General features: G+C 42.7%; 1 protein-coding gene and 1 pseudogene across 1 annotated transcript; one reads left to right on the forward strand and one right to left on the reverse strand.

The window, feature by feature from the left end:
- Window positions 1–828: 828 nt before the first annotated feature.
- On the forward strand, window positions 829–3,254 carry LOC106000919 (annotated as a pseudogene).
- Window positions 3,255–11,089: 7,835 nt separating this feature from the next.
- Window positions 11,090–13,750, reverse strand: LOC106000920 (vomeronasal type-1 receptor 90-like). The gene is made up of 2 exons (XM_013036140.1): window positions 13,678–13,750; window positions 11,090–11,970 (listed from the first exon to the last, which is right to left on the reverse strand). The coding sequence occupies exons 1-2, from the start codon at window positions 13,748–13,750 to the stop codon at window positions 11,090–11,092; spliced, it is 954 nt and encodes a 317-aa protein (XP_012891594.1).
- Between the last annotated feature and the right edge of the window lie 204 nt (window positions 13,751–13,954).

Consider the following 13,954-nt stretch of genomic DNA (forward strand, 5'->3'; position numbering starts at 1 on the left):
AACAAATGGGGCAATGTCTTTCTTTCTGATGGAGGCATAAAATTCCATTGTGTATATATACCACATTGTCTTGATCCATTCATCTACCAAGCCCCAGGACTTGAAAAAACAAAAACAAAAACAAAAAATCTGGCATATCTGCATTCAAACTGCACTTCAAGTGCTCAATATGCACACAGTTTTTTCCAGGTACATTACTAGAATCTTCTCTGCTTTTGAACAAAGATTTTGGCTGTCCAATCAGCCATCAAATGCTTTCAGAAAACTGGTAATTGTCATCAATGAGAGGGAGGTGCTACATTGGAAAAATTTTATTATACTTCATGAGGAAACAAGGGGACACGATTGGGCAGCATGATAAAATACAAATGAGCATGTCCAACGATGGCATTTTCTCTACTGTGTAAAAGGAAAAACATTCACATGTTGTTGGAGCAAGAGTAACACGTGAAGCCTCTGACGAGCAGCAGGGTGATGTGTGTGGCTTTGGCTAGGCTAGGTAGCGATGGCTAGGTAGCAATGCTGGAACTGTAAAGGTACATGGCTCTTTTGGTGTGTTGAGAGAGGGGTGTCAACATGTGGAGGTGGGTGGTGAGCATGATTAAAAATATAAGGCCTCAGAATAAGAAGATGCCATGATCTATTTACTTCTCTCTGTCCAGTATGACAATATGTATTGGAAAACCCAGAACCAACAACAGTAAAATGACTTTGGACTTTCAGAGCCTTAAAGAACGGGACCTACATGAGCATATTGGCAACCAAGAAGAAGAGAAAAGAAGTGGAATTCCACACTGAAGATTTAGATTTAAGCCACATGCACTGGGCATGGCTGGGGCTGATGGTGATGACCTGAAATGCACTGAGGAGCGAGGTGGTACAGATGGAAAGCACCTAGATGACTCTGAAGAGGTACACCACCGCCTTGCAGCCCACATCATCCAGAAAGTGCTAGACTCTGAAGGACACCATGATATCTGGTACCATTATGAACATGGTGTTAGGCAAGTTGATCATAGATAGAGGCATCAAGATGGCATTGCTAGGCTTCTTTAGATGACATTCGAATAAAAACATGTATAGAGCATGGAGGGCAGGGAGTTCCCCATGACACCAATGTACAGCTGGGCTATGAGGAAAAGCCCCCATTTGATTGACCCGAGAACATCATTGATAGATTTTGTGATGGTTTGATATATAGAGCAGTCAGACAGTTGATACAGGAGAGCAAAATCATTGTACTGGTTATGGATCACTTCTAAATTGAGCTTCAGGGAGGATATGCAGAAGATGAAATTCTCTTTCAGGCCCAAGGGTGGCACTACTAGAACAAGATCCCAAGACTTCCTCAGGATCTTAGGGGACAGTAATGGCTGCAATTATGGCAATGTGTTGTTCATGATATACTTCCTAGTTCCTCAGCGAGGAGGAACTGTGGGCTTTCGTGACAAATTTGCCTGTTAAAAGAGGTTTTCTTTGTTCTTCAGATTGGTGTGTATGCCTGTGTGTGTGTGTGTGTGTGTGTGTGTGTGTGTGTGTGTCTGTGTCTGTGTCTGTGTGAAATCCTGGGTAAGTATTAGTCTTGAAGGTTTTTTTCTGTTGTTCTGTAGTAATAGCTACATTTCCATCATTATGCCGGTTCTTGGAGATAAGTCTCACAGACTCTTCTGAATGGGCTGGCTTTGAATCCTGATCTTCAAATCTCAACTTTTTTGGCAGTCCTGGGGCTTGAAGTCTGGGTTTGCATCCTGTCCCTCAGTCCTTAGCTCAAGGTGAGTGCTCTACACTTGAGCCACAGCAGCACTTCTGGCTTTCGTGGTGGTTAATTGGAGATAAGAGTCTCACGGACTTTCCTGCCTGGGCTGGCTTTGAACAATGATCCTCAGATCTCAGCCTCCTGAGTAGCTAGGATGACAGGCGTGAGCCTCTAGTGCCCACATAAAGCCTCTCATTTTTGAAACACTTTTTATCTCAAATACAGGGTAAAGCTAAGGAACAAATCCCGAGTTCAAGCTCCAGCACTATAAACAAAATTTATAGCACCCTAGGAATGTTTTGAATGCAAAAGTTCATATGGTGAAATTCCAAAGTTCGGGAAATTACTGGGTAAGGAATCAAAATCTGCTTCAAAGGAAGAGTGTGCCAAACACACCAGAGGTTGAAAGGCCTTTCCTGAGAGCCTTGCATTAACTCTGCTTTTATTTGAGTGTTGCCTTGATAGAAAATGCAATCAGAATAACACAACCAAAATGATGGGAGACAAATGTATTTCTGGAGGTAAAAGACAAAAACAAAATTGACACTAAGTCAATGTACAAATGAATCTCCCACTATGATAAAACACTAAGGCAACAGAACAGGAGATTAAGGTTCAAACTAGGGACGTCCCAGTGTGCCCTCGTGGGCCAAGGAGAGCCAGCCCGGTGACTCACCTCGCCACCCCACCTCTTGGTGACCCCCGCATTCCATCATCTACATTCTTGCCACCTGGCTGGCGGGGACCACTGGGAAGGCCAGGACAAGGACGTCAAGGGTAACTGGGATGATGATGATAATGATGATGGTGATGGTGATGATCATGATGATGATGTTGTAGAAGAGGAAACAAAAGAAGAAGCAGAAGTAAAACCAGAAATAAAAATTTCAAAAAGAAAGAAAAATAGAGGAGAAAATAAAAGAAAAAAGAAAGAAAACAGAGGAAAAGGCAAGAAGAAAATAAAAAGAGATGAGAAGAACCTGAAGAACCTCAATTTCTAACACCTGAAGAACAATTAGCAGATATACTGCGTCTACAGAAACTTCAGGAAGAGTCAGACCTTATACTAGCAAAAGAAACATTTAGTGTGAATGATACAGTTTGTGGGATAGATGCTATGAACCCATCTTCAAAAGATGATCTCACAGAATTTGAGAAGTTACTAAAAGATAAAATTACACAGGATGAAAAGTCATTCTATTATGCCAGGTTTTTGAAAGCCTTACTTTGAGATGTGTGAATTTCGTTGGAAATTGATGACTTGGAAAAGATGACCAATTCATTGACTGTGCTTTGTGTTGAGAACACAGAAGCAAGAAATGCAAAGCAAAGCCAAAAAGTAGAAGAAAGGCATGGTTCCTGGAGGGTGATTGAAGGCCACCGGGGAAGATGATCAGGCAGATGATGGTGGTTGTGATGGAGGATATGTACAAGACTATGAAGACTTCATGTGACAGTTTCTCTCTCCTAGTGTCTTCTTTATGTTGCCCACAATCCCTTCAACATCTAGTACAACTTCTTTTCCTTTCACTTCTGCCAAATGGGACAAACAGAAATGCCTTATTTTTGGTGCTTGTTATTTAACCCCTTGACACTTAGGTGCTAATGTGCCAATGTGGGAACTTGTATATTGCTGCCCAGGGGTTAAAATTGGGAACTTAAGTTGCTACTAATCATAGTTTAAAAACAAAACAAACCTAATAATGTCACTGTTTCTGTTTAATCCTATGGCAGCAGTTACTAAATTGGAAACAAAGTTTGCAACGTGATAAAAAATTGTGTGATATTTACCAGCACAGTTCATTAATACAGCTTTAACCATACCTCATTGAAGGACTTCATACTTGTCAAGAAAAGCAGTTTGCAGCCAGGGCATGTAGTGTGCATCTAGTATTAAATTTGCATTGTCTAAGAATTGAGCGTGCTGATATTAAGTGTATTGTGAAGAAGATTATCTCAGAGTGAAGATACTGTGCCTGAAAAGTACTGGTTTGATACTTAGAAAAAAAATTTTTTGGGTCCAGTCGTGGGGCCTGAACTCTGGGCCTGGGCGCTGAACAATGATCCTCAGATCTCAGCCTCCTGAGTAGCTAGGATGACAGGCATGAGCCTCTAGTGCCCAGATAGAGCCTCTCATTTTTAAAACACTTCATATCTCGAATACAGTAAAGCTAAGGAACAAATCCCGAGTTCAAGCTCCAACACTAGAAACAAAATTTATAGCACCCTAGGGATGTTTTGAATACAATAGTTCATATGGTGAAATTCCAAAGTGGAGGAAATGACTGGGTAAGGAATCAAAATCTATTTAATGACAATTAAAATGATAAAAATTGAAAAGAATGGAATACTAATTTCTATCATACACAGAATCCATATGATATAAGAAATAATCTGATATGGAGTTGGGTTTGGGTGGCTCACACCTGTGATCCCAGTTATTCAGGAGGGTGAGAGCTGGGGATCATGCTTGGAAGCCAAACTTGGCAGTGAAGATTGTGAGACTCTTATCTCTAATAAACTATAACACAAGCTGGAAGTAGAACTGGGGCTCATGTCATAGAATCCAAGCTTTGAGCATGACAGCACGGGGACAGCACCCAGGCCCTGACTTCAAGCCCCAGGACCAGAATAAACAAACAAACAAACAAACAAATGACATCTATAGATCACTCTCTAAGTTATGAGTAAAATATTTTTAGGGCTTTCCAAGGTCACTGCAGAGAGTCAGTCCCAATTAGGTTTCTGTGTTCCCAGATGAAAGCATTGTGTAATTTCATTTCTAATCACAACACGTATAGCAGACAATAGCCAGGGAAAATGTGATAATGAAAAGTTTTCTAACCTCTTCCTACCTTGTGGTCTCCACAGGGCTTAGAGCTGGCTCACAAGGCCCTGCTTCTTTGAGGCATTCTGGCATCCAGGAAAGGCTGAGTCTGGCTGGACTATAGAGAAGGCTTGGGATAAGGAGGCTTCTCGTTACTGATGTCTGGACGTCAATCAGCATCACCTGCTGCCTGGCTGGCATTGTTTACTGGGCATCCATCAAATCTTCCCACAGGAGCTGCAAACCACTCTCCCAGGGGTCAATGAGCAAACACTAAGTTTATTAATTAGAAGAACACATTTGCTATTTGAAGACCTCTTTTTTTTCCCAAGTCAAAGTCATCAGAAAGTAAACTCCAGGGTGCAGTTGTTTATTAAACTTTGATTCTCAGAGCCCTGGACCCAGAGTAACAAGTATCGACGGACTCAATTGCTCAACCAAAGGATATAGGCCACAGATGGATCAAAAAACAAGACTCAAAGGCTAGGAAGGTGGCTCAGTGGTACAGTGCTTGCCTTGCATGCATGAGGCCCTGGGTTTGATTCCTCAGCACCACATAAGAGAAAAAAAAGGCGCAGAGCGGGAAACCAAACTCAACCATTTGTTGTCTCCCAGAAACTCATTTTGCCAGGCAAAGAGAAATACAACTTCGTTGTGCAAGGACAGAAGAAGATCCTTCATGAAACTCAATTTTCTTCAACACTAACATTCTACCACAGAACCACTTAGAGTTTTTTCTGTGAGTAATTGAGCTAAGAGTCTCATTGACTTTCCTACTCAGAGTGGTTTAGAATGATGGTCTTCAGAGCTCAGAGCTCAAATTCCCGATTAGCTGGGATTTTAGGCATGAGCCACCCATGCCTGGCTGTGGCTCTATGCTTTCTCATGGACTACATCCTGGTTTGTCATTGGCTGTATCCCTCTTCCTCATTGGCAGGATGTTGCTTTGTCATTGTATGACCACCATTCTTTGGATGATCTAATAAAATTCGTTGAACAAACCGCCCTTTTAATAGAATCAGAATGTAAGGAGGAAATGGACAGTGTAGCAGCTGTTTTTATGCAGGCAGAAATACCTTTTTACTTTTAATAGTGTACAGAAAGTGTATTTATTTTATCCCACCAATAGTATTTTAAGCAACTAAATCAGAGAAAACTTTTTGCAACATTCCCCCGCAACAATACAGACACCTTAGTACCTCAGTGATTTGAAAGGTACCTCAGTGTTTAAAAGTAACAGCATATCTAAATTTGAACAGCACTTCAAGTGCTCAATATCAGCACAATTGCTTCTATGTACATTACTAGAATTTCCTCTGCTTTCGAACAAAAATTTCAGCTGTCCAATCAGCCACTGAATGCTTGGTAATAACTGATAGTTCTCCATGAAAGAGAAAGGGCCCATGGGGAAAGCATTTTATTATTCTTCTTGAGGAAAAAAATGAGACATGGTGGGGTAGCATGCTGATAGAATACAAACCATAACCTCCAGGGTAGGGATTTTCACTGCTGTGTAAAAGTAATAGAAGTTGGTGATGTCGTTGAAGCAAGAGAAACAAACTAAACAGCTGACCAACAGCAGGATGGTGTGGGTGGCATTGCTCTTGGGTGCTGGCTGGGTGGCAAGGCTAAAACTATGTAGGTGCTGAGCTATCTGGTTCTGTTGGTAGAGAAACCTCACCTTTTAGAGGCTGGTGATGATCATGAGGATTACAAACACAAGATCTTGAAATAATAAGATAGAGATATAATACCCTGATCTATTGTCTTCAAGCTGCAGACTATGACAATATACATTGGAAAACCCAGAACCAACAAGAGTGCAATTGATTTTGGCTTTCATAATCTAAATGACTGGGACATAGATGAGCATATTGACAACCGAGAAGAATAAGATAAAAGGGAAAATCCACACTGAAGACTTAGATTTAAGCCACACACACTGGGCATGGCGGGAGCTGATGGTGATGGCCTGAAAGGCACTGAGGAGTGAAGTGGTATAGATGGACAGTCCCTGGGAGACTCTGAGGAGGTACAACACCGCCTTGCAGCCCTCATCGTCCAGAAAGCGTTGGACTCCAAATGATGCCATGATATTTGGCACAAGTCTGAAGGTGAGGTTCAGGATGTGGACCACAGTCAGATGTATGAAGATGGCATTGATGGGTTTCTTCAGATGACGTTGGAATGAGAACATGTACAGATAGAGCATGGAGAGCAGGGAGTTTCCCATGATACCGATGCACAGCTGGGCTATGAGGAAATGCCCCCATATTGATTTGCCCAAGAACATTGTGAATGACATTGTAAGGTCTGATGTATAGAGCAGCCAGACAGTTGATACCAGAATGAAAAATCAGTGCACTAGATTATCGATCCATACTAAATTGTTCTTCAGGAAGAATATGAGGATGATGAAAATCAGTTTCAATCCCAAGGTAGGCTCTTGTGGAATGGAATCCCAAGGACTCCTGAGGATCTTAGAAGACAGAAATGGATGAGATTATAGAAGGGAAATCCTGGCTCACACCATGGGTCTTTGTGCCTTTGCTAGGAGGACTATGGGCCTGTGGTACACAGAAATTTGCATATTATAAGAAATTTTCTTTGCTCTCCAGATTACATTTGCTCTGTGCCTGTTTGTGTGTGTGCACACGCCTGCATTTGAAATCTTGCACTGTGACATCAGTGTTTGAATGATATCCTTGTGGTGTTTTATTCTTCTTCAAAGGTAAGAACTTCACTTCCATCTTTATGCTAATTAATTAGAGATAACTCTCAGAGACATTCCTGCCTGCGTTGACTTCATATCATGATCCTCACATCTCAACTCCCTGAGTAGCTAGGATTACAGGAGCGAGATACCAGTGTCCAGCTACAATGTCTCATTTGAAAACACATCTAATCAGTAGTGCATGAGAAAGTTAAGGGACAGACTATTAGTTCAAGCTCCAGCATCCCCAAAGAAATGTTTACCATCCCAGAAAGATTTCCAGGTGGAATGCTTCCTGTGGAGAAATTACAAACTGAAGAAAATTTCTAGGTAAAATGTTTACAAACTAAGCTTCAAAAGAGGAATGGGCCAAATATACCAGATGTGAAAATGGTTTCACACACTCCCTAAAATCTCAATGAAGCATTGTGCTGACCATGGTTCTATTTTAGCATGCTTGGTATGAAATGCAGTCATTATCATGTGATTCCAGACATGAAATTCCAGTGTATTTCTGGAGGGAAATGACACAAAAATCTACACAAACCACTTACTCTTGCACTATAATAAAACACTGGGGCAATGGAACAGGAGACTAAGATTCAAAGTAGGCTTCAGCTTACCTATTTCCTCTATGCAGTGATCACTGGAAGTGAGGAATATATAGCAAGAGACCTAGAAAATTTACCATGCAATAGATTCAGTATATGTAAACGATGAATGTTTTGATCATGCAGAGATCTTGTTATCATTATCATGTTAAAAAAATCTATGATTTCCCTAGCATTGTATCTGTGGGTATTGAAATTTTTCCATTGAGGTTGGAGGAATAAAGTCACTTGCTGTTTGGAGAATCTGGTGGTCTCTTTGACAGTTAAAGGATGAACGAATACATCAGTGGTACTCAGTATACACTATATGGAAAAGGAACTACATAACTTGTGGTTAGGACAGGATGGGAAAACTGGGAAAGGCAGAGGTAAGGGTGACATTACCCAAAAAGAGATGTGCTGTAGAAGATGCACTGTGGCTCAAAGTAACAGAGCGCAGCCTGGAGCTTAAAATCTCAGTGACAGCATGTGCACCCTGAGTGTAAGCCTCACACCTGACAGATATTTATCCTCATGTTCTGAGTTATGAAATAGTAACCCTGTATATTAACTATATAATAAAAATACAAAATAATAATGACAATTAAAATGATAAAAATTGGGAAGAGTGCAATTCTAACATCTGTCATTTCACAGAATTGATAAGCTATAAAAAAAATCTGAGCAGGCTGCCAGTGGCGTATACCTGTAATCCTAGCTACTCAGGAGGCTGAGATCTGAGGATCATGGTTTAAAGCCAGTCTGGGAAAGTCTGTGAGACTCCTATCTCCAATTAACTACCAGGACACCGGAAGTGGTGCTGTGGCTCAAGTGGTAGAGTGCTTGCTTTGAGTGGAGGAGCTTAGAGACAGTGCCCAGGCTCAGAATTCAAGCCCGATGACAGAGAAAAAAAAAGAAAGGGAAAGAAACAAAATCTGTAAATTGGCATTAGTGGCTCTCTCCTATATCCTAGGTACTCAGGAAGCTGAGATATGAGGATTGTGATTTGAAGGCAACAGACTTCAAAAGTCTGTGACACTCTTATCTCTCATAAATTACCAAAAAAGCTGGAAGTGGAGCCGTGGCTTATATGATAGAGTTCTAGCCTTGAGCACAAAAACTCAGAGACAGTGCCCAGACCCTGATTCAAGCCACAAGACAGGCAATTGATAATCAAATAAACATCCATGCATACATACATACATAAATCACATCTGAAGCTCAATCAATACCTTATAAATAAAAAAGGTTACCCCTTTCCAGGGTTACTGCAGATAAAGTCAATCTAGAAAACATTGAAGTTTATACGTTCCATTCAGGAAACATTATTGCAACCCAGTTTCAAATCACAACATGTATAGCAGGCAATGTTGTAAGGTTGGGGTAAGAGGATGATGAAATCTTCTTACTTTTTCCTACCTGATGTTCTTCTCAAGGCTAAGAGTTTCGCAATGCTCATTCATGGGGCACAGCTTCCTGGAGGCAATCTGGCGTTGTGGATAGGCTGCCTGTGCCCAGCCTCGACTATGTACCATATATGGGATGGGATATTTTAAGGATTATTGGTATTGAGGCAGACCTAGAAAAGGAAGCTAAAAGAATAGGAAATATATCAGATTCATATCAGAATCATAGCAGAGAAATTCCTGAACATCCAAATGATAGGTCCACTCAGATACAAGAAGCCTTTAGAACCCCAAACAGACAAAACCAGAATGGGACAACCCACCACCACACTGTGATCTGCACTGGAATTATATATAAAGACCAAGCTTAAGCTGGGGCTTGAACTCAGGGCCTGGCTACTGTCCCTGAGCTTCTTTTGCTCAAGGCTAGTGCTCTACCACTTGAGCCACAGTGCCACTTCTGGCTTTTTCTGTGTATGTGGTACTGAGGAATCAAACCCAGGGCTTCATGCATGCAAGCACTCTACTACTAAGCCCCTTTCCCAGTCATTATAGAGCCTTATAAACAGGAAATAGCAATGGAAATACACTTCCAATTAGGCCCAATGTCCAGTGGTGGGATTCTAGGCTCGCAGTGCATCACCCAATGAGCAAGTGTGTCACATACCAAGTCGGAGTCCTGGTCTCTGAGCAAAAAAAAGGAAAAGGAACTAACAACAGTTCAACAGCCTCTAAAGTAGAGAAGAAGGCTCCGTCTCTGAGGACAATCTCCAGAATGTCCCATGGTTACAGCTGTATACCCAGAGCCATAGTCTCTCCCCAGGCTATCCAATTTGTTGCCTGAATCCTGAACACTGATGTTCTCCACTGTGTCCCAGTGCCATGCTGCTTGTCACAGTGTAGAATCATGGAGACTGTAGGATCTAAATACGGGTCTCATGGCCTCTATGTTGGTTTGTCCTTGGCTGTACCCTTTCTCATTGGTTGCATCCTACTTTGTAATTGGCTGTATCCTGCTCCCTCATTGGCTGTCTACTGACTCCTGATGCTTCATTGGCATACAAGTATTCATAGGATGATTTAATAAAATTTCTTTTAACAAACAGCACTGTTAGTAGAAATAGAATGTAAGAAATAAAAATGAAATGTTTAGCCACTGTCTTCATAAAAATAGAACGAATTTGTTAATTTTAATAATGTACAGAAAATACTTTTTTTGTCGGTCATGGGGCTTGAACTCTGGGCCTGGGCATGGTCCCTCAGCTCTTAAGCTCAAGGCGAGCACTGTACCACTTGAGCCATAGCACCACTTTGGGCTTTTTCTGCTTTTGTGGTGCTGAGGAATTGAGCTCAGGGCCTCATGCATGCAGGGCAAGCACTCTACAACTAAGCCACCTTCAAAGACCAGAAAATACATTCTTCATCCCAACAATTATATTTTAAGCAACAACCCCCCCAAAAACATCGATGGAAACAGAGAGAGAGAGAGAGAGAGAGACTTCAAAACCTCAGTGTTTTAAAATTGCAGTATATCTGAATTTGAGTAACTTGTCAAGTGCTAGATCCCCTCAGCTCCACTCTAGGTCCTTTGGTGGTCAAGTAGATATTCTAGTCTCATGGACGTTCCTGCCTGGGCTAGCTTTGAACCTCTATCCTCAGATGTTAGCATCCTGAATAGTAGAATGACAGGCCTGAGACACTGGATCCTGGCCTCTGTGGTGTTTCTATCATGCTACAAACAGCAAGGATGAAGTGAGCAGAGTTGGCTCGCCATCATGGACTGGACTTCACTTCCTCTCACAATGGATCATTCTTGGTATAACATGAGTGAGTGATCCATCGTGTAACCATTCTGTTATTCTTCATGAGCAAGAATGGGCAGAGGGTGGGGTAGCTGAAGGACAACATCAGTAGCACACCCTTGGATTTGTTCAATTTCTCCAGCGTGTACAAGGAATACACATTCACGATGTTGTTGGAGCAATGGAAGAAGACGAAACAGATGACCAGCAGCAGGATGGTGTGAGTGGCTGTGTTCTCGGGCGCCGGCTGGGAGGCAAGTTTGGGACTGTGGAGGTGCCGGGCTCTGCGGCGGTGTCGGTAGAGGAGCGTCACCATGTAGAGGCTGGGGGCCACCATGAGGACCAATAACAGAGCATCTCGCAGCACAATGGAGCTGATAATGGGCGTTGGGTTGTCCCTTCCAAACTTCGTTTGACAGTAGGGATGAGAAAATCCCAGGCTCATGACTGTGGAATTGCAATTGGATTCCACATTTGTGATGATGTTGAAATACATGATGGGATTCAAGATCCAGAAGGAGAGCAGCGAGGGGAGGATGCAGGCTGAGGATCGGCTTTTCAGCCAAGCCAACTGGGCAGGGGTGCGGCTGATGGTGAGGGCCTGAAAGTCGCTCAGGAAGGTGGTAGTGCAAGTGGACAGTCCCCGAGTGACCCTGAACAGGAACAGAACCGCCTTACACGTGGCATCATCCCAGAAACACAGGACTCCATATGAGGAGATGACGTAGGGCATGGACTGGAACATGATGGTCAAGGCATTGACCAGGGTCAGGTGCATGAAAACCATGGTGATGGGCTTCCGGAGCCGGGGCTTGCACACGGAGCTGTATGCATAGAGCAGGAAGAGGATACAGTTCCCCAACGTGCCCAGACAACCTTAGACACAAGGAGGAGCCTGAACACGGTGTTGCCTGCGGTGGCTGTCATTGTGTGTGTGTGCATGTGTGTGTGTCTGTGTGTCTGTGTGTGTCTGTGTGAGTGCCTGAGAGTGTGCGAGTTTAATTGTGAGAATATGTACAAGAATGAAGAAATGTGTTTCAGCATGTGATTGTGTGTGTGTGTGTGTGTAAGTGTGTATGTGTGTGTTGCTGAGCATCAAAGCAAGAGTGCCGCCCAGCCAGGAAGGTGGGAAAACTCTAGACAACACTGTGAGTCCCACAAGTGGGAATCTTCACGGTGCTCCACTTCTTGATCAGGTAAGCCAGGCTTAGAATGAATGCCAAAAGATAGAGTGTTAAACAATGATTTAAAAATAGTTTCTTTTTGGGGAGTGGCTCATACCGCTTATGAAATTGGAACTCAGGGTTCAGGTACTGTCCCTGAGCTTTTTTACTCAAAACTGGTGCTATCCCACTTGAACCACAGCTCCATTTCTGGCTTGTTGGTGGATCACTGGAGATCAGAGTCTCAAAGACTTCCCTTTCTGGTCTGACTTTGAACCTGGATCCTCAGATCTTTGCCTCCTGAGCAGTTGTGATTACAGGCGTGATCCACCATGGTCTGGCCCATACAATTGTTATAAGTGGAGTCTGGGAAAAATGTTCCATTTGCCAGTTCTGGAGGGTTGGAAGTGTTCTGACTTGGGTATTTCAGACATGAATGTTCTTGGAATCTGGGATGTAGGGCCTGGAATCACCTGGGGAGACACATGTTAGAATCAGGAGGGAATTTAAGGGCACCACACTGGGCTGGGGTGTTAGGAAAGAAGATCACTGGCTGACTCTTCCTGTGGTCCCTGGGGCTCCATCATGGTCGGCAGTGGATGGTACAAGGAGCTCGGGGAGCCCGTGCATCTGATTGGCTTCAATTTTTGTAAAAGCTTCATTTTTTTGTACACCTGTTGCACAAATAGCACATCCATGTAAAATCCCTGTGGGGATGGCTACAACATGACTTTTGTTTTTTTTTTTTTTGGTTGGTCATGGGATGAACTCTGGGCCTGGGGGCTGTCTCAAGGATTTTCCTGCCGGGGTTGGCTTTCAGCTTCAATCCTTAGATCTCAGCCCCCTGAATAGGTGTGAGCCACTGGTACCCAGTACAATATGACTGTTTTTATGGTGTGTAGAGATACTAGAAGATAAATATCTAACCAATATTTTCTGTACATTTTTTTTCTGTCAGTCATGGAGTTTGAACTCAGGGTCTGGGTGCTGTCCCTTAGCTCTTCAGCTCAAGGAAAGGGCTCTACTGAGTAAGCCACAGCACCACTTCTACTTTTGGAGTGGTTTCTTGGAGATGAGAGTCTCCAAGACATTTCTGCCTAGGTTGGCTTTGAACCATGACCCTCAGATCTCAGCCTCCTGAGTAGCTGAGATTACAGGCTTGAGCCACCAGTGCCTGGCTTACTTTCCGTACGTTTGAGAGTTTTCCTCCTGTATCATTCTCACTCATTACTATTCTTGTGTTTTCTCTCACATCACATAGAATCCTTTGTTCCTTAATAAACTTGCACTGAATTAAATTAGTATCCCATTTTTCCTGACCAAGTCTGTAAGAACATTTTCAATCCATTCTCCTGAACAATCCCCTGCAGAACAAAGTTTCACTCTGGCCCTCTTTGCTGCTACACGGAAGTATTCTCACCGTTTCCTGGCCAGAAGCAACAGCCAAATTGTTGAGCATGACAACTCTGTGTGTTGTCCCCCTCAGCATCCATTGTGCCTTCCAGAGACAGTTTAACTTTTATGAATTAGAATTCTGAGGAATTGTGATATTGGCTATGGCTCACAAATGTTCATCATATTCTCATATTGGTAATATGTGTTATCTTTCCTATGTAATCAGGATCTTTCCAGATTGTCTTTTTCTATGTGTGTTGGTCATGGGGCTTGATTGTGGGTCTGAGCATGGTCCCTGAAAA

Source organism: Dipodomys ordii, unplaced genomic scaffold (assembly GCF_000151885.1).
Source record: "Dipodomys ordii isolate 6190 unplaced genomic scaffold, Dord_2.0 Scaffold250, whole genome shotgun sequence".
Lineage (NCBI taxonomy): Eukaryota > Metazoa > Chordata > Mammalia > Rodentia > Heteromyidae > Dipodomys > Dipodomys ordii.